A 12,861-nucleotide genomic window follows, 5' to 3' on the forward strand; every position below is an offset into this window, starting at 1 on the left:
GTGCATTTCAGCGTTCTCACACTCTGTGGTTGAGCCTGCTCCTTGGAATCCCATCTATGAAGCCTGGATTTTGTTTAAAGTGCATTCATTGTCGATAACCCAAAGGAGTGCTCATAGGACACACAGCAGGCTTCCAAGGAGCAAATGCACAGAGAGCTTGCTGCAAGGAATTTATTTGGGCCGGGAGGGAAATTGATGACATGGCACAGTGAAACAGCAGCTCCCTTCTAGGTCTGAGAGCAAATCTTGAGTCAACGGCAGCAAAGCCTGTAAAAGATGCCATTCAGTCTGCAGCTTCCTGCGGTGCGCTCCAGGATCCCACAGATGATTTTACAGTAGCACACCGCTCCTGCCCTTACACCTGCAGACACAGAGAAAGTGTGAGAATCCAGTGCTGGGCAGGAGGAGAGTCTGGGGAGGTGCAGTCTGGTTGGGGAGGTTCCTTCTGTAAGTGCATTACAGAGAGTGGCCTGTGTAGACTCAGCCTATTGGAGAAAGGCACATGGCAAGCTCAGGTCACCCACATGGTCAGACACACACCGTCGCCTGCCTTCACTCCTGCCCCATCACACATACGACTGAATACTCCTTCATACACATTTCCCATTCCTAAATGTTCCTTCTGAGAGAAAGAAGAAAATTGTCTCTTGAGACTAAGGCGACCCAATTAGATCCAGAAAGGACTGGTCAGTAAGTGACTTCATGCACTAAACCTAGTTTGGTCACAAACCTATCTTGGAATCATATGTTTTTGCAGGAAAGAAGTCCTCTGCCCAGAGTTATCAGGCACTCACTGTTCAATGAGAAATTTGAGGGCTCTGGGGCTTAAGTGAGGTCACTTCAGTGACTGTGGCTGGCCCGAGTCTGGGGCCCATCTGCCTTCCTCCCTTTGCACACTGTGTCCTACAGGAAGGCAGCTCTCACCTGCATCCTGAGCCGAGTTTTCATCCCCTGTAAAGGAGATGGTTGCCACCTGGTCCTCTTGTCCTGGCTGCTGGTCCTGGGCCTCCTCAACTGTTGCTCTGAGAGGCTCAGCCTGGGCCTGGAGGGCCAGCAGGAGAAGGGCAGCGAGGAGGGCGAGGGTCCTCATGGCTGGAGTCACCTGGGGGAGAGGAGGCAGGGTCCTGAGAGTGTGGAGGAAGACATGGGCTGCATTTGTAGGTGTGTGAGGAGCAGGATCACAGCCCGTGGCTGTGTCTCCATTGGATGGGAGGGGGAGGAGCCTTGTCCTTCAGTTCCTCAAGGCAAACTGACAATGACCATTAAGACTCTGCTAAGGTTCTCTATTTCCCACTTAGATTTCCCATTTTCCTTTAGATCAAATGTTTCCTTTTTAATATTTGCAAAGCGAGATCCTCTGGAGCACAGAGGAGCAGAAGGTGAGCTCTCCTGAGCAGGGCTCAGGGCTGACTCTCCCTCTGAAGGGGCTATTGAGGTCGGGGGTGAGCAGGCTCCTGCCTGAGCAGGAGTGGAGCTCACAGGGGCCTCATCAGGGTGACCGGAGCTCAGCAGGATCCTGGGCAGAGAGCGGCCTAAGCTGAAGCCTGTTGATGTTTCCATCTTTTGGAGCAAGCAGTGGCTACCTAGCACCTGTGTCTAAAGTGCACCACCTGATGTACAATGTACAGTATTGGACCTTTATCTCACATCAAATGGATTTAAAACCTCAACACAAGACCTGAGAACACAGGACGACTGGAAGGACACCTAGAGGTGCCTTCTTGACCCTGGACTGGACAGTGATGTCTTGCCTGTGTCACCAAATGCAGAGGCCGCAGAAACCAAGGTGGAGCTACGGGGTGGCCTCAGACCAGGCAGCTTTCCACACACAGGAAGCCACCATCTGGATGGGGAAGCACACCAGGAAGTGGGAGAAAACACGGGGAAAGCAGGAGTTCAGACAGGATTCATGTCCAGAGACACAGGCAACAGAGCACATCAGTAGCCAAACCAAATGACCTGGTTGAAACATGAGCAGGAGACGTCAGTGGACATTTCTCAAAATCAGGGAATGTTTGAAGGAGCCATTGTTCTGAGCAGGACAGAACCTGTAGGGTGCGTGTGTCTGGAAACTTTGAGCTCCTCAGTAACTTAGCTGAGAGGTGCACCCCTGTGCAGCTCCCAGGGGCCTGCAGAGGACCCCCGCAGGGCCTCCCCACATGGGGTTCTTGCACAGGAGGAAGTGCTATCAGGTCAATGAGGTGAGCAGAGGGCAAAGCTCTGGAGCTTTCAGTTACTCACAGATCCTCAGCGAGGCTGGGCGACAGAAGCAGGCAGAGAGCAGTCCTGAGTCCCAGGTCTCCTGCAGCCACAGCAGCCACACACTCACAGGACACCCTTCCCCTATTTAAAGGGCACTGGGTGGGGTGTCGTCATCTCTGTGTGTTTCTATTGGGCACTTCCTACAACTCTTGCACAAGGCGATTGAACAATTAGCTGTGGTGGTTGGGTCAGCAGAGGGGCCCAAAGGGCCATCTTACCTTTGTCCAGCTGTGTTTGCCTGGTCTAGGTGGTGACCAAGCTCCTTCTCCCTTCCTCCTAAGGTGGTAGACTCTTTGGACATGAATCCTGTCTGAAGCACCCAGTGGAAAGAAACATTAGAAGGTGTCAGGAAATCCTAGTCTGCAGGTCATGTTCATGCTTTGCTAAGATGACTAAGATAAGATTGTCAAGACCACCCAAGAGGGTTTAGAATAAACTCTTGATCAGCCCCCCCAGGGGAGGGGTCTCACCAGGAGAGTCAATTAGAGCTTTTGGCCAATGAGGAGCCTGGGCGCTGGTGAGCTGGTATTCCACTCTTGCCCGTGTGGTGGAGCTGGGCAGGTCACACTGGAGTCTCCCTGACTGATGGATGTACATGTAGCATGCAGTTCCCAAAGAAACCAGCATCTACTTGCGTAGCAGTAGAAAGGCCAGGGCTAAAGGACTGTCTGACCATCTGGGCCAAGCACTCATCAGATGGATGGCCCTCATGGAGGCTGCCAAGTTGGTAGAGAGATTTTCCTTAGCTCTTCTCACCTGGGGTTCTGTGCTCAAAGACATTGTACCCAAACTGAAGCTGAACAGTCTCAAGGCATCTCTCAGTGGAAAATCAATCACCTTGTTTTCATGAGTCCTGGGTTCAATTGGCAAAAATGAACATAAAAAATACCTGTTATGTCACCTGGTGAAGAGTGACATTTATGTCTATTTAATGTCCCTTGCCCTCTCATGCCTCCTCATGGTGTGGTAAGTGGGACCAGGTTCGTGGAAAAGAGAAATGAAACTCACAACCCCTGAAATACTAAGTACCCATGTCAAGCTTACTAAATTCAAATACAGTGAGTGACCCTCTAGGCCTTGGGTTGTGCATATATTGAGGCTAGTGGACCGTCTCAGAAGCCTTGCTTTTTCTCTGTCAAGGTGGACACATCAGACTGAAGAATTTGCAGGAATGTGTGAGTCACAGAGAGGCTGAAGGCCTCAGTGCTGTTTCAGATAGTGAAGGCCAGGTCCTCAGGGAGGTTACACTGCAGGGACCTAGCATGTCTGTGTTGTGTGGGGCCAGCAGAGGTTTGAGGAACCTGCTGCAGGTCTCAATACAGCACAGGGCCATATTAGGAACAGGGTCTTAGATGATGGGTTTGGGGGTCTTGTTGCTGTCTGGAGGGGCCCAGCAAAATGTGGATGTGGAGAGGAGCATTGGTGGTGTATGCAAGAGGGATATCCTGGCAGTTGTTACAACCTCTGGTGGCCCCCAGAAGTCAGAACATAAAGCAACTCCAATCCCTAAGTGTTTCCCCACTGAGGCAGGAGAGAGCGGCATTATTGGGCAATCCAGTTAGACTGGCTGTTGTAATGTGTGGGTCTCCCAGTTCCACGAGTTTTGCATAATTACTGGGCAGCTTCCCAACTGGCCTAGGCCTTGTGGCTTCCTTACAGTAAGGGGCATAGCTACTGGGGCCTCACTGAAGGCAAACAGTGGTCGCAGAAAATGCCATTCTGTGGGGTCATGTTCTGGGTATTTAGGGAAGCATAAGCCCAGTTAGTGCCACTGCAAGTCAGGTGTACTGGATATGACCAGCACTGCCTTCTCTGGCTATAGATGTCCCCAGCCTCTGCAGAAACAGGAAGAGGCTGTAAGTGAGCAGTGAGTGATATTCGTTGCTGTCTCCATTCTGGTGGGGACCCTGTTTGCCTCGATGACCTCTTGGATTGGTGTGCCTTACTCTGAAGCAGTGACATTACACCAATAGTCTCATGGATGCAGGTGTTTGGTCATCTGGATGTGGGGGTCATCTTCCCTTGGGTCCACTCATGAAGGGAAGTGGAGGGTTTGGCATCTGGTGCCTAATGCAAGCCTTCGAGCCCAGCACACCTTGATTTGCATCAGGGCTGCACAAGCCTGTTAACTGCTGTGGGTCTTGCTGGTGCAGGCTTTATGGTGCTCCTGAGTCACACAGGGTGCTCCTGATCATATGTGGCATCTGTTGGTGGCTTGTGCACATCCTGGAGACTGGGATGACTGTGCGGGAAGTCTCTGGGATCTCTGCATGTGAAGCTCCTCACCTGGGTCCCTGAGCCTGGGTTTGTGCTGCACAGCATCACTGACCAATGCAGAGGAGAGCCTGGCCATCAGAGGTATGGCTGCCCATCTGTAAGAGTTGAGCTGGGGTCGCAGAGCCCTGACTGTGTTCAGGCATTGGACCCAGAGGGCCCATTTAGGGAGTAAGGATTGAAATCCAGGTGTCTGCCTCCCTCTACCAGCTTTCCAGTATACCCGGGATTGTAGGCTGGGGTACAAGAGCACACCCAGAAGGCCTATTTTACAAGCTGCCAGATGGGCACCCCACAGCAGTGCCATCACCCCACTGCACAGAAGATAGCAAGCAAGGCCCACCATAAACCATGCCACCTTCCTCTACGTTGGGCTGTCTTCCCAGTGCTCCCTGTCAGCATCCATGGGGACCAACACTTGTTAGTGGCTTCCTGTGCCTCTGACATCAGCCAGGCCTTGAATGGTACTTCCATGTGGTCATCATTTAGTGTGGCCAGTGTCCATTCTTTGAGGGTTGCCTCTTCGTTTCTGGTGACCCAGGCTGAGTCACCTGTGGGACTCAGAGCCATCATCTCCATGGCTGTGGGTGGGGTGAGAGGGAGCTAGTAACTAACCATTAAAACTGGTGAAACCCGAGCTTCTATGAAGGCTGCGTTTTGCTTGGGAAAGTAGGTCCAGCCAGAGCCCCTTGTACGTGCTCTTTGCCTGCAGGACTGAGCTCTCCGGCCTCTAGGTATTGTAGCTTAGTCTGTCCCCAAGGGGTGGGTCCTCATTAAATGTTGGAGGGCAGTATGCATGACATCTAGTACAGCTAGGGGGTATGTTATCATTGGAGAAAATGTAAATGTTATTATCTCTATGGGAAAGGACCCTGAAGCTTTCTCCATGGCCATGGTGATCTAGGCTCAATTTTGATGAGGTGCAGTAGCCACGGTTCAAGAGTTAGGGAGGATTAGGCTCTTGGAAGGAGCATGCTGTGCTTGGGGTCTGTGCATTCTTCAGGCTGAGTAATCGGGTATCAGAAGACCATGTGCCAACCCAAGAGACCAGGGGCTGGGTAAGCGCAGGGAAGGTGGACACAGGTGTGGGCTCTCCTGGGCTGAGGAGTGAACGGGTGCTGATATGAATGGACGATACTGTGTGATCTAAAAGGAGGAAGCCAGGAATATCAAAGTGGTGTTCCGCTGAGGTGTCTGCATAGGAGAAACCCACAGAGGCTGAGACAGTGAGTGTCTCTGCTCCTGGCTGCAGAGGGAACTGTGTCCACTGTGGGTGGGAGAGGCCAAGGAATTCCGTTTTTCACCAGTTAAAAAGTTACCACCCCCAGGAACAAGGCAGTGCCAGGCCTTATGCCATTGCTCAGGGCCACCAGCATTTGCAGTCACAGGTGATGTTGGGCCAGGGGTGAGGTAAGAGACCCCTAGGAGTGTGGCCCTCCAGCTTGTGCACAGAGCCCTGAGGATGGAGGCTGAGTCATACCCCTGCCAGCACCGAGGCAAGAGGCCTGTGAGCCTGGAAGGGAAGGAGACACTGCTGATGTCCTGGTATAGGGACAAAGAGGGGGTTTGGACTGCCTCACTTTGAGGAGGGACATCAGTGGACTGTCACTCAGCTCTGTGTAGAGCCAAGAGCCAGGAAGTATAGTCATGGTTATAGCCATATGGCTGTATCAACTGCCCTATGGTTGCAAAAGCTTAGGGGCGATGGCCCCATGGGTAAGGCACCAGAGACGCATTGCCTGTAGGTTATCGGGGGCATCCACTAATGTGACTCAAGCAGGTTCAGGGCCCTTCCTGAATGTTAAGGAAGTCACATAGCCATTGGCCCAGTCACATCAACAGCCCATGCCCATGACCTGGCAATGATAAATCTGAACCTGACTGTGGCTCAATACTACCCTTCAAACTAACCATCTCTGCAAAGTGGCTGAGCCTAACTTTCTCCCTGCATTTGGGGTAGTTCCCCCACCCCAAAGTGGTGGCAGCTGCTCTCTAGGGAGATGGATCATGTGTGGGATCCTCATTCCCTTCCCTCAGCTCTCCCAGGGGACTTTCCAGGTCAGCAGACATCCATGCTGTCGGCACTGAGGTCAGTTCCTGTGTGTTTGTGGGAGGGGCTGAGTACAGGGTCGCCCTGTCCTTCTGTCCTTTCAGAGACCCACTGTGTCAGGATGGCTGCTCCTGCAGGCACCATTTCCATTAGACCAGAGGCCATGGGGAATCTGAGACCCAGAGCACAGCTGGACTCTGCTCACAGTGGCAGTGGGGCAAGGTGGCTTTACCTGCAGCAGACAGGTGCTTTAATAAAGGGCTTGAGGACCTGGGCCACCAGGATCTCCGCCCACTAGTACCATGATAGGCCATGTTGTCATGGGTTCCAGATGGCATGGTGACAGTGATGAAGGCTGTGTTCCTGAACACAAAACTCAGGACCACTGGGACCAGGGCACCAGCCTGCGTGACCTCCTCCTGGGACAGCTGTAGCTGAATCTTGCTGGGGACTCCAGTGAACTGTGGGGGACATCGTTGTGATGGAACTTATGTCCTGGGCAGAACAAATGAGGGCATAAAAGGCAAGCAGAGAGGACCTGCTGCCAGGTGGCCGGTGTCCTAATGGTTGGGATGTGGTTGATTACCAGGGGAATTTGGCAGCTTGCTTAGGAGCAGAAAACTTGACAACATTGTCTGTTCCTCGAACTCTGTGTGGGATTACAGCCCAGAAAGGCCTTGGAGGGAAGTTAGCAAAGTGTCTTATCCGGTGGCAAGTTGAGGCCTGTGTGTCCTGCAAAATAGCGCCCTGGGACCCTTTCTGTGTCCTCTGTTAAGGACCAGTTGGGATCAGCTCTTGGGGGAGATCTGTGGCATGAAGGCATGAAGGCGTCTGTAACTGGTGATTGTCCCCCTCGCGCACTGCAGGTGAAACATGGGCCAGGCGGGTCCCTGGGAGAGGACATGGCAGAGGTTTTTAATTTTTTATGGTCAATTCTTTCCATCATTGCTCACACAGGTGGCATTTTGTCAGGGAAAGTGATTTAATTTGAGGTCTATGTGAGAAAGTGTCTTCTACCAGTCTCTGAACCTGCCCCAGGTGAGGACATGATTTGCTTTTTCAGTGTTCACCCCAGAGCCGAATCATGGCTCAGCCTGACAACTGGCTATCACACACACATGTGATCAGTAGAGATGCTGGATTCCAGGGAGCTCCCAAGAGCCAGGCTGTGGGCTGGGCCCCGAGAAAGCTGCTGCAGGAACTGTCTGGGAGGACAGCCTCTGGGGCTCTGATCCTGAACCCCAAACTCAACCATCCTGCCTCTTCCTTCTCTGTGGCAGGGAGTGTCTCCCATGATGGGAGCTGTGTGTGGTTCACGGGCTCTTTGGTCGGCTCTGGCTTCTGGTCATGTGGTCCTCCCTCAAGGATATGTGGGGGCTTAGGGTGCTTCTTTCCTGCCTTGTTTCCTGCTGTGTCAGGACATGCTCAAGGCTGTGCAGCCAATGTGGGCCATGGTGTGAGAGCATCAAAGGCCAGCATCAGGGAGTGCAAGGGCCTGAGTCCTTGAGTCCCTTACCGAGCCACAGAGAAACCTAGGAACAGCTGTCTGCACTTCTTATTTAAAAACCAGGGCCCAAGCTCCCTGGAAGCATGTCGTTGAAGGTGGGTATTCTGTTCTGTGACTCTTGGCTCAGGCATCCCTACTCCTGACAAGAGCATCGCTTCTGTGTCTTCTCTTATTTACTCCAAAGAAAAAATTCTGCAAAGGGAACACTCTGACGAATATCCTGGTTGCAGATGTTCAGACAGGTGAGATGGTGAGCAGGGTGGCCAGTAGGTTAACCAAGGTCACATATCAAGGAAGAGGCAAGTTGAGAAGTAGGATCTGTGCAGCCTTGACCACAAGTGGGGGATGTCAACCTGGATGCCTCATGAGAAGGGGAAGAGGAGGCAGGGAGAGGGTCTCTCTATCCACACCCACACCTCAACTACCCAGGGCCCCACGAGAGCACACTGTGCATGTGACCAGCCATTCAGCATGATGACAGGGCTTGAGGTCAGAACACTCTGACCCAAACAAGAGAATCTGGGTGTGCACAGCAGGAATTTCTGTGCTGCCTGTCCCAAGACACTATGCTGTCCCGTGGCTCGCGTGGCTGTTCCGCAGCTTCTTTGTGGTGGCGGTCTCTGGCTTTTCCTGTTGAGCTTCCCATAGGTATCAGTGGGTAGGGTGTACTCTGAACCCATCTGACCTTCCCATGGCAAGGTGGACTCTCTCCTGAGACCCTCGGATGGAGCAGTTATATCTGATGAAGATGCCTGTGTCCTGGTTCTTTCCCCAGCATCCAGCCCTGTCTCCTCTTTAGTTATCACCTGTCTCTGCAATTGAACCACCAGCCAAAAATCCTTTCTTGATTTGAGTGACAGGGGCCAGCACTTAGTGTTGAGATTGCTTTAGTGGGGGAGACAAAAGGTAGGCAGAGGTGATATGGACCTGCTAGGCTGTGGGGCATGTGATCATTTTGCAAACTAAAGGGATAGCAAATCATGCAGAAAGCTGGTGGTGCCCAGAACAGGAAGCAAGTGCATGAGCCCCCAAACAGAGGCATGTTGGGGCCCAGGCAGGAGCCACACAGCAGTGTACAGTGTGCCCTGAATTCAGAGGGCACAGAGTACACTGGGCCAGGTCCTGTGGCATGGGCCTCAGATACTCCTATCTCATTCCAGTTTTATGATTGCTACTTCTTTGCATGCTCTGCTGGAGGACTGGGATCTCAGGCCCTAGATGTGGTCCTCTGTCTCTCTGTGCCTGCCTCCACCTGAGTGTATGCTAGGTTCTTAGGCTGTGTCCAGGTCTCACCGCTGTCTCCTCCTCCCTGCAGGTGACCCTAAGACTATAAAGCCTAGAATGGGCCAGAATGCATGTTCTCCAGGGTCTTCTTCTTTTTCTTCCTGTTCTGCTACTTTATGTTGCCTAATTTCAGGCACTGAAGTAAAGAAAAAAGAAGTTACTATGAAAGTCTTTGCAAGACTTGTAATTCCATGTCTTTCTGTAACGCCCATGCCTGCCGATCAGCTCCTGTGGCTTGCCACCAGGATCCAGGCCTAAGCATGCAAGCTGCTCTTTAATATGCTTGTGGATGAATTGACATTTTATAGTCAATATTTAAGTGAGTCTGAACACTCCTAAGAATTCTGACTACATCCTCTTAGGGACAATATTCTGGAAAATTTATGGTTGAGTGTGCATATGGAAGGTGAGGAAGAAGAGAGTTCTAGAAGGAACAAGGACATGACCCTGAGGTCCTGCTGTTCCTGATGCAGACTCAGTGCAAGCCCAATGAGAAGATGGCACTGGGCAGGAGCCTCAGGAACAGCAAGTGTGTGTTGGGGGCTTGGTGGGAGCCTCACAGGGAGCAGGACGTGGAGAGTTCACATTCCTCTTTCTCTGGGTGCCCTACACTGTCCTGGTCCTCTGAGGCCTGTGTCCTGTGTTCACACAGGGATGAAGCTTCGGAGCCTCCTTATCCTGCAGCGTCCGTGGCCCTGAAGAATCAGTGACCCAGCTAGGGCCTGCCCTCTCCTCCTTCCCTCACAGTTTCACCCGCCCCTCCCAAACTCTCTGAATATTCCGTGTTTGTTGTCTGCTTTAATATTCCAACAAGATAGGAGGGAAAATACCCTGGGTGTTTTAGGACAAGGAGGCCGTTGCTTTGATGCTTGTTCCAGAAGGAAGGTAAACGTCATGTTCTCTTGATTCTAGGCCTGGGGACTTCCTGACCAACATAAGCCACTCACATGCTCGCTGCTGATTTCTGTGCCCAGCCTGGGAGTTACTCACAGTCTCTGCCTTCTGTTTCCTGGATGGTGCTATGGTGGGAACGTTGGTGTCCCACTAAATTCATATGTGAAATTTTACACCCAAAGCCCCTGACATTAAGCACTTTGTTAGTTGAAGTCAAGAGGTCAGCACCTTCATAGATGGACCACTTCATAAAAGTATTCCAGGGAGCTGCCTTGTCCCACCATGTGCAATCACATGCAGAAGGTACCCACTATGAACCAGGAAGCCGGCCTCACCAACATCAAATTTTCTGGCTCCTTCATCTTGGACTTCACAGGTTCCACATGGTGGGAAATTAGTTTTTGTGGTTTACAAACTCCAGGATACCTGGTATTTTATCATGCCAGCCCAGGTGGACTAAGAGATGTCACTCTGTAACTCATTCACCAGGTTTCAGGAAGCCCAGGTGTCCCAGGAAGAGAACACAGGAACAAGAAGCCTCTAGCCATGATGGACCATAAATAGTGACAACCAGCTTCCTAGGAAAAGCATGCCCTGATACATTGTGTGCGTTTGGAAATGTCAGTGGTCAAAATCCTCCTAGCTACAGACATTAAAAGTGTCTCAAAAAAACTTCCCCTCTTGAGCTGCATGAACTGATTCCAGCCCATGCCCAGCCCTGACTGAGCTCCCAGATGGTGGCCAGTACCAAAGTGCCAGCCCTGTGTTAAGTCATCCTGCAATGACTTCTATATCCCCAAAGGGCACTCCTTCTGCCCATGGAGTTGACAAAGCCCAAGGGCAAGAGTGTGTGTTAACACCTGGCATGATTTCAGGCCCCTAAGTGCTGGTGGGTTCTTAAGCAGAATCAGGGGAATGGGGCAATTTCACAGGCCTGCAGAGAGGTGGGCCTGATGCAATTTTTTTTTGTGTTCAACTTTTGTTTCCCCAACATGTTGGTGAAGTGGGAGTGACTCTTCTCAGTTCCTTTCCCAAGTATAAAAAATAACAGACTCTGAAGCGACAAAGATTCTGGACTCTGGAATATTTTGATGGACAACACCTCTTGCTGCACACACCTGGGGATGCAGGAACAATATGTGACCCAGGTGAGGTGCAAAATCTTCCCTTAGGGACAGATTCAGAAGGACATTTTTTTTTTTTTTTTTTTTTTGTCTGGGTGTGGGCTTGCTGGCGCAATGGGGAAGGAAGTAGATGTTTTCTCCAGGATGCTAAGCTCCTAGGCCAGGTAGAGTTGTCCTTGAGTGGCTTTGCCATCACAGGAGACCTGTGCCAAGAGCATGATCAAGGCAGAAGAAAGAAGCAAAGGTAAGGGCAACATTCCCACTCGTCCCCTGAGTCCTGGGACCAGCCTCTGAATTCAGAAATCCTGTTGAAATTCCCAGGCCCAGGAAGCAGCTGCTGACACAGCTGGAGGGTTTCTGAGGGTCAACTCCAAGACTCACACTAGTGCACAAGGTAAGCATGAAAAATACCAAACACAGAGAAGTAGACACACAGACCTTAGATTGCACAAGGGCAGAAATTAAGAGCAGAGCTTAGTTGATGTGGGTGCAGCCTGGTCTTCAGACTCCCCTGGTGACTCAGTGCTCAGCCAAGTGTGAGAAACACCTCCCATCTGCTGATTGACAGGGAGGGGAGCAGCCAAGTGAGGGGAGGTAATGCAGTGGGTGAGGTTGGGGACCAGAGGCCCTGAGGCTGATAGTCAGAAGGAGGCCTGCAAGTGATGGCCAGAGTTAGAGTGTGGCCCTGGGTCAAGGGCAGAAGGCAAGTAGGGAGGGTCAATGTTTTTGCAGGTGTCACAGGACAGGGAGATTTGGATGGAACATCAGGCCATATTAGACTGAAGAACCTTTTCCCATACTCTATGTTTCTGAATTTAGTCTAGATGCTTTAATGTAAAGGGGGGAAAATTCAAGGGCTCCTTAAGGCTCATATTTTTAACATTATTTACATTCTAGTTAAAGTTGTAAACTTAGTTCCAAACGTCAAATGCATAAATGAAAAAATAAATTGAACATGAACATGAAATCAGCACATGAAAGATACTTGGCTCCATTGGTCATTGTGCTTCTCTTCATAAATAGCAAGAGATGTCACCAACCTAAAAGCTCACCCATGGGTGAATGGACAAAGAATGCGGTGAACATGTACTGGAATCCTAGCCATCCCTTGGAAGGAGGAATCCTGTCATTTAAACAACTTTGATGAACCTGGTCATCAGTTCAAGTGAAATAAGGCATTGCTGAAGGTCAAGGACTACATTTTCTCATCCATATGTGGAAGTCAAAAAGTGGATCTTATAGAAATAGAGGATACACTAGTGGTTACCAGGTACTGGACTAGGCATGGGGAGAAGTTGGTCAATGGGTTCAAAGTTACAGTTAGATGGAAGAATGAGTTCTGGGTTATCATTGCACAATGGCATTATTGTAGTCAATCATAACGTTTTGTATCTTTCAAAACAGAGAGGATTTCAAAGCTTTCACCACCAAGAAATGAAAAATGTGGGAAGTGACAGATATGCCAA

At 50.9% G+C, this 12,861-nt stretch overlaps 1 protein-coding gene across 1 annotated transcript; it reads right to left on the reverse strand.

Annotated features, from left to right (window-relative positions):
• Positions 1–251: 251 nt before the first annotated feature.
• LOC143641625 (neutrophil antibiotic peptide NP-2-like) lies at positions 252–2,307 on the reverse strand. The gene is made up of 3 exons (XM_077109226.1): positions 2,242–2,307; positions 925–1,102; positions 252–361 (listed from the first exon to the last, which is right to left on the reverse strand). The coding sequence occupies exons 2-3, from the start codon at positions 1,088–1,090 to the stop codon at positions 252–254; spliced, it is 276 nt and encodes a 91-aa protein (XP_076965341.1). The 5' UTR covers positions 1,091–1,102; positions 2,242–2,307.
• Between the last annotated feature and the right edge of the window lie 10,554 nt (positions 2,308–12,861).

Source organism: Callospermophilus lateralis, chromosome 4, assembly GCF_048772815.1.
Source record: "Callospermophilus lateralis isolate mCalLat2 chromosome 4, mCalLat2.hap1, whole genome shotgun sequence".
Classification (NCBI taxonomy): Eukaryota; Metazoa; Chordata; class Mammalia; order Rodentia; family Sciuridae; genus Callospermophilus; species Callospermophilus lateralis.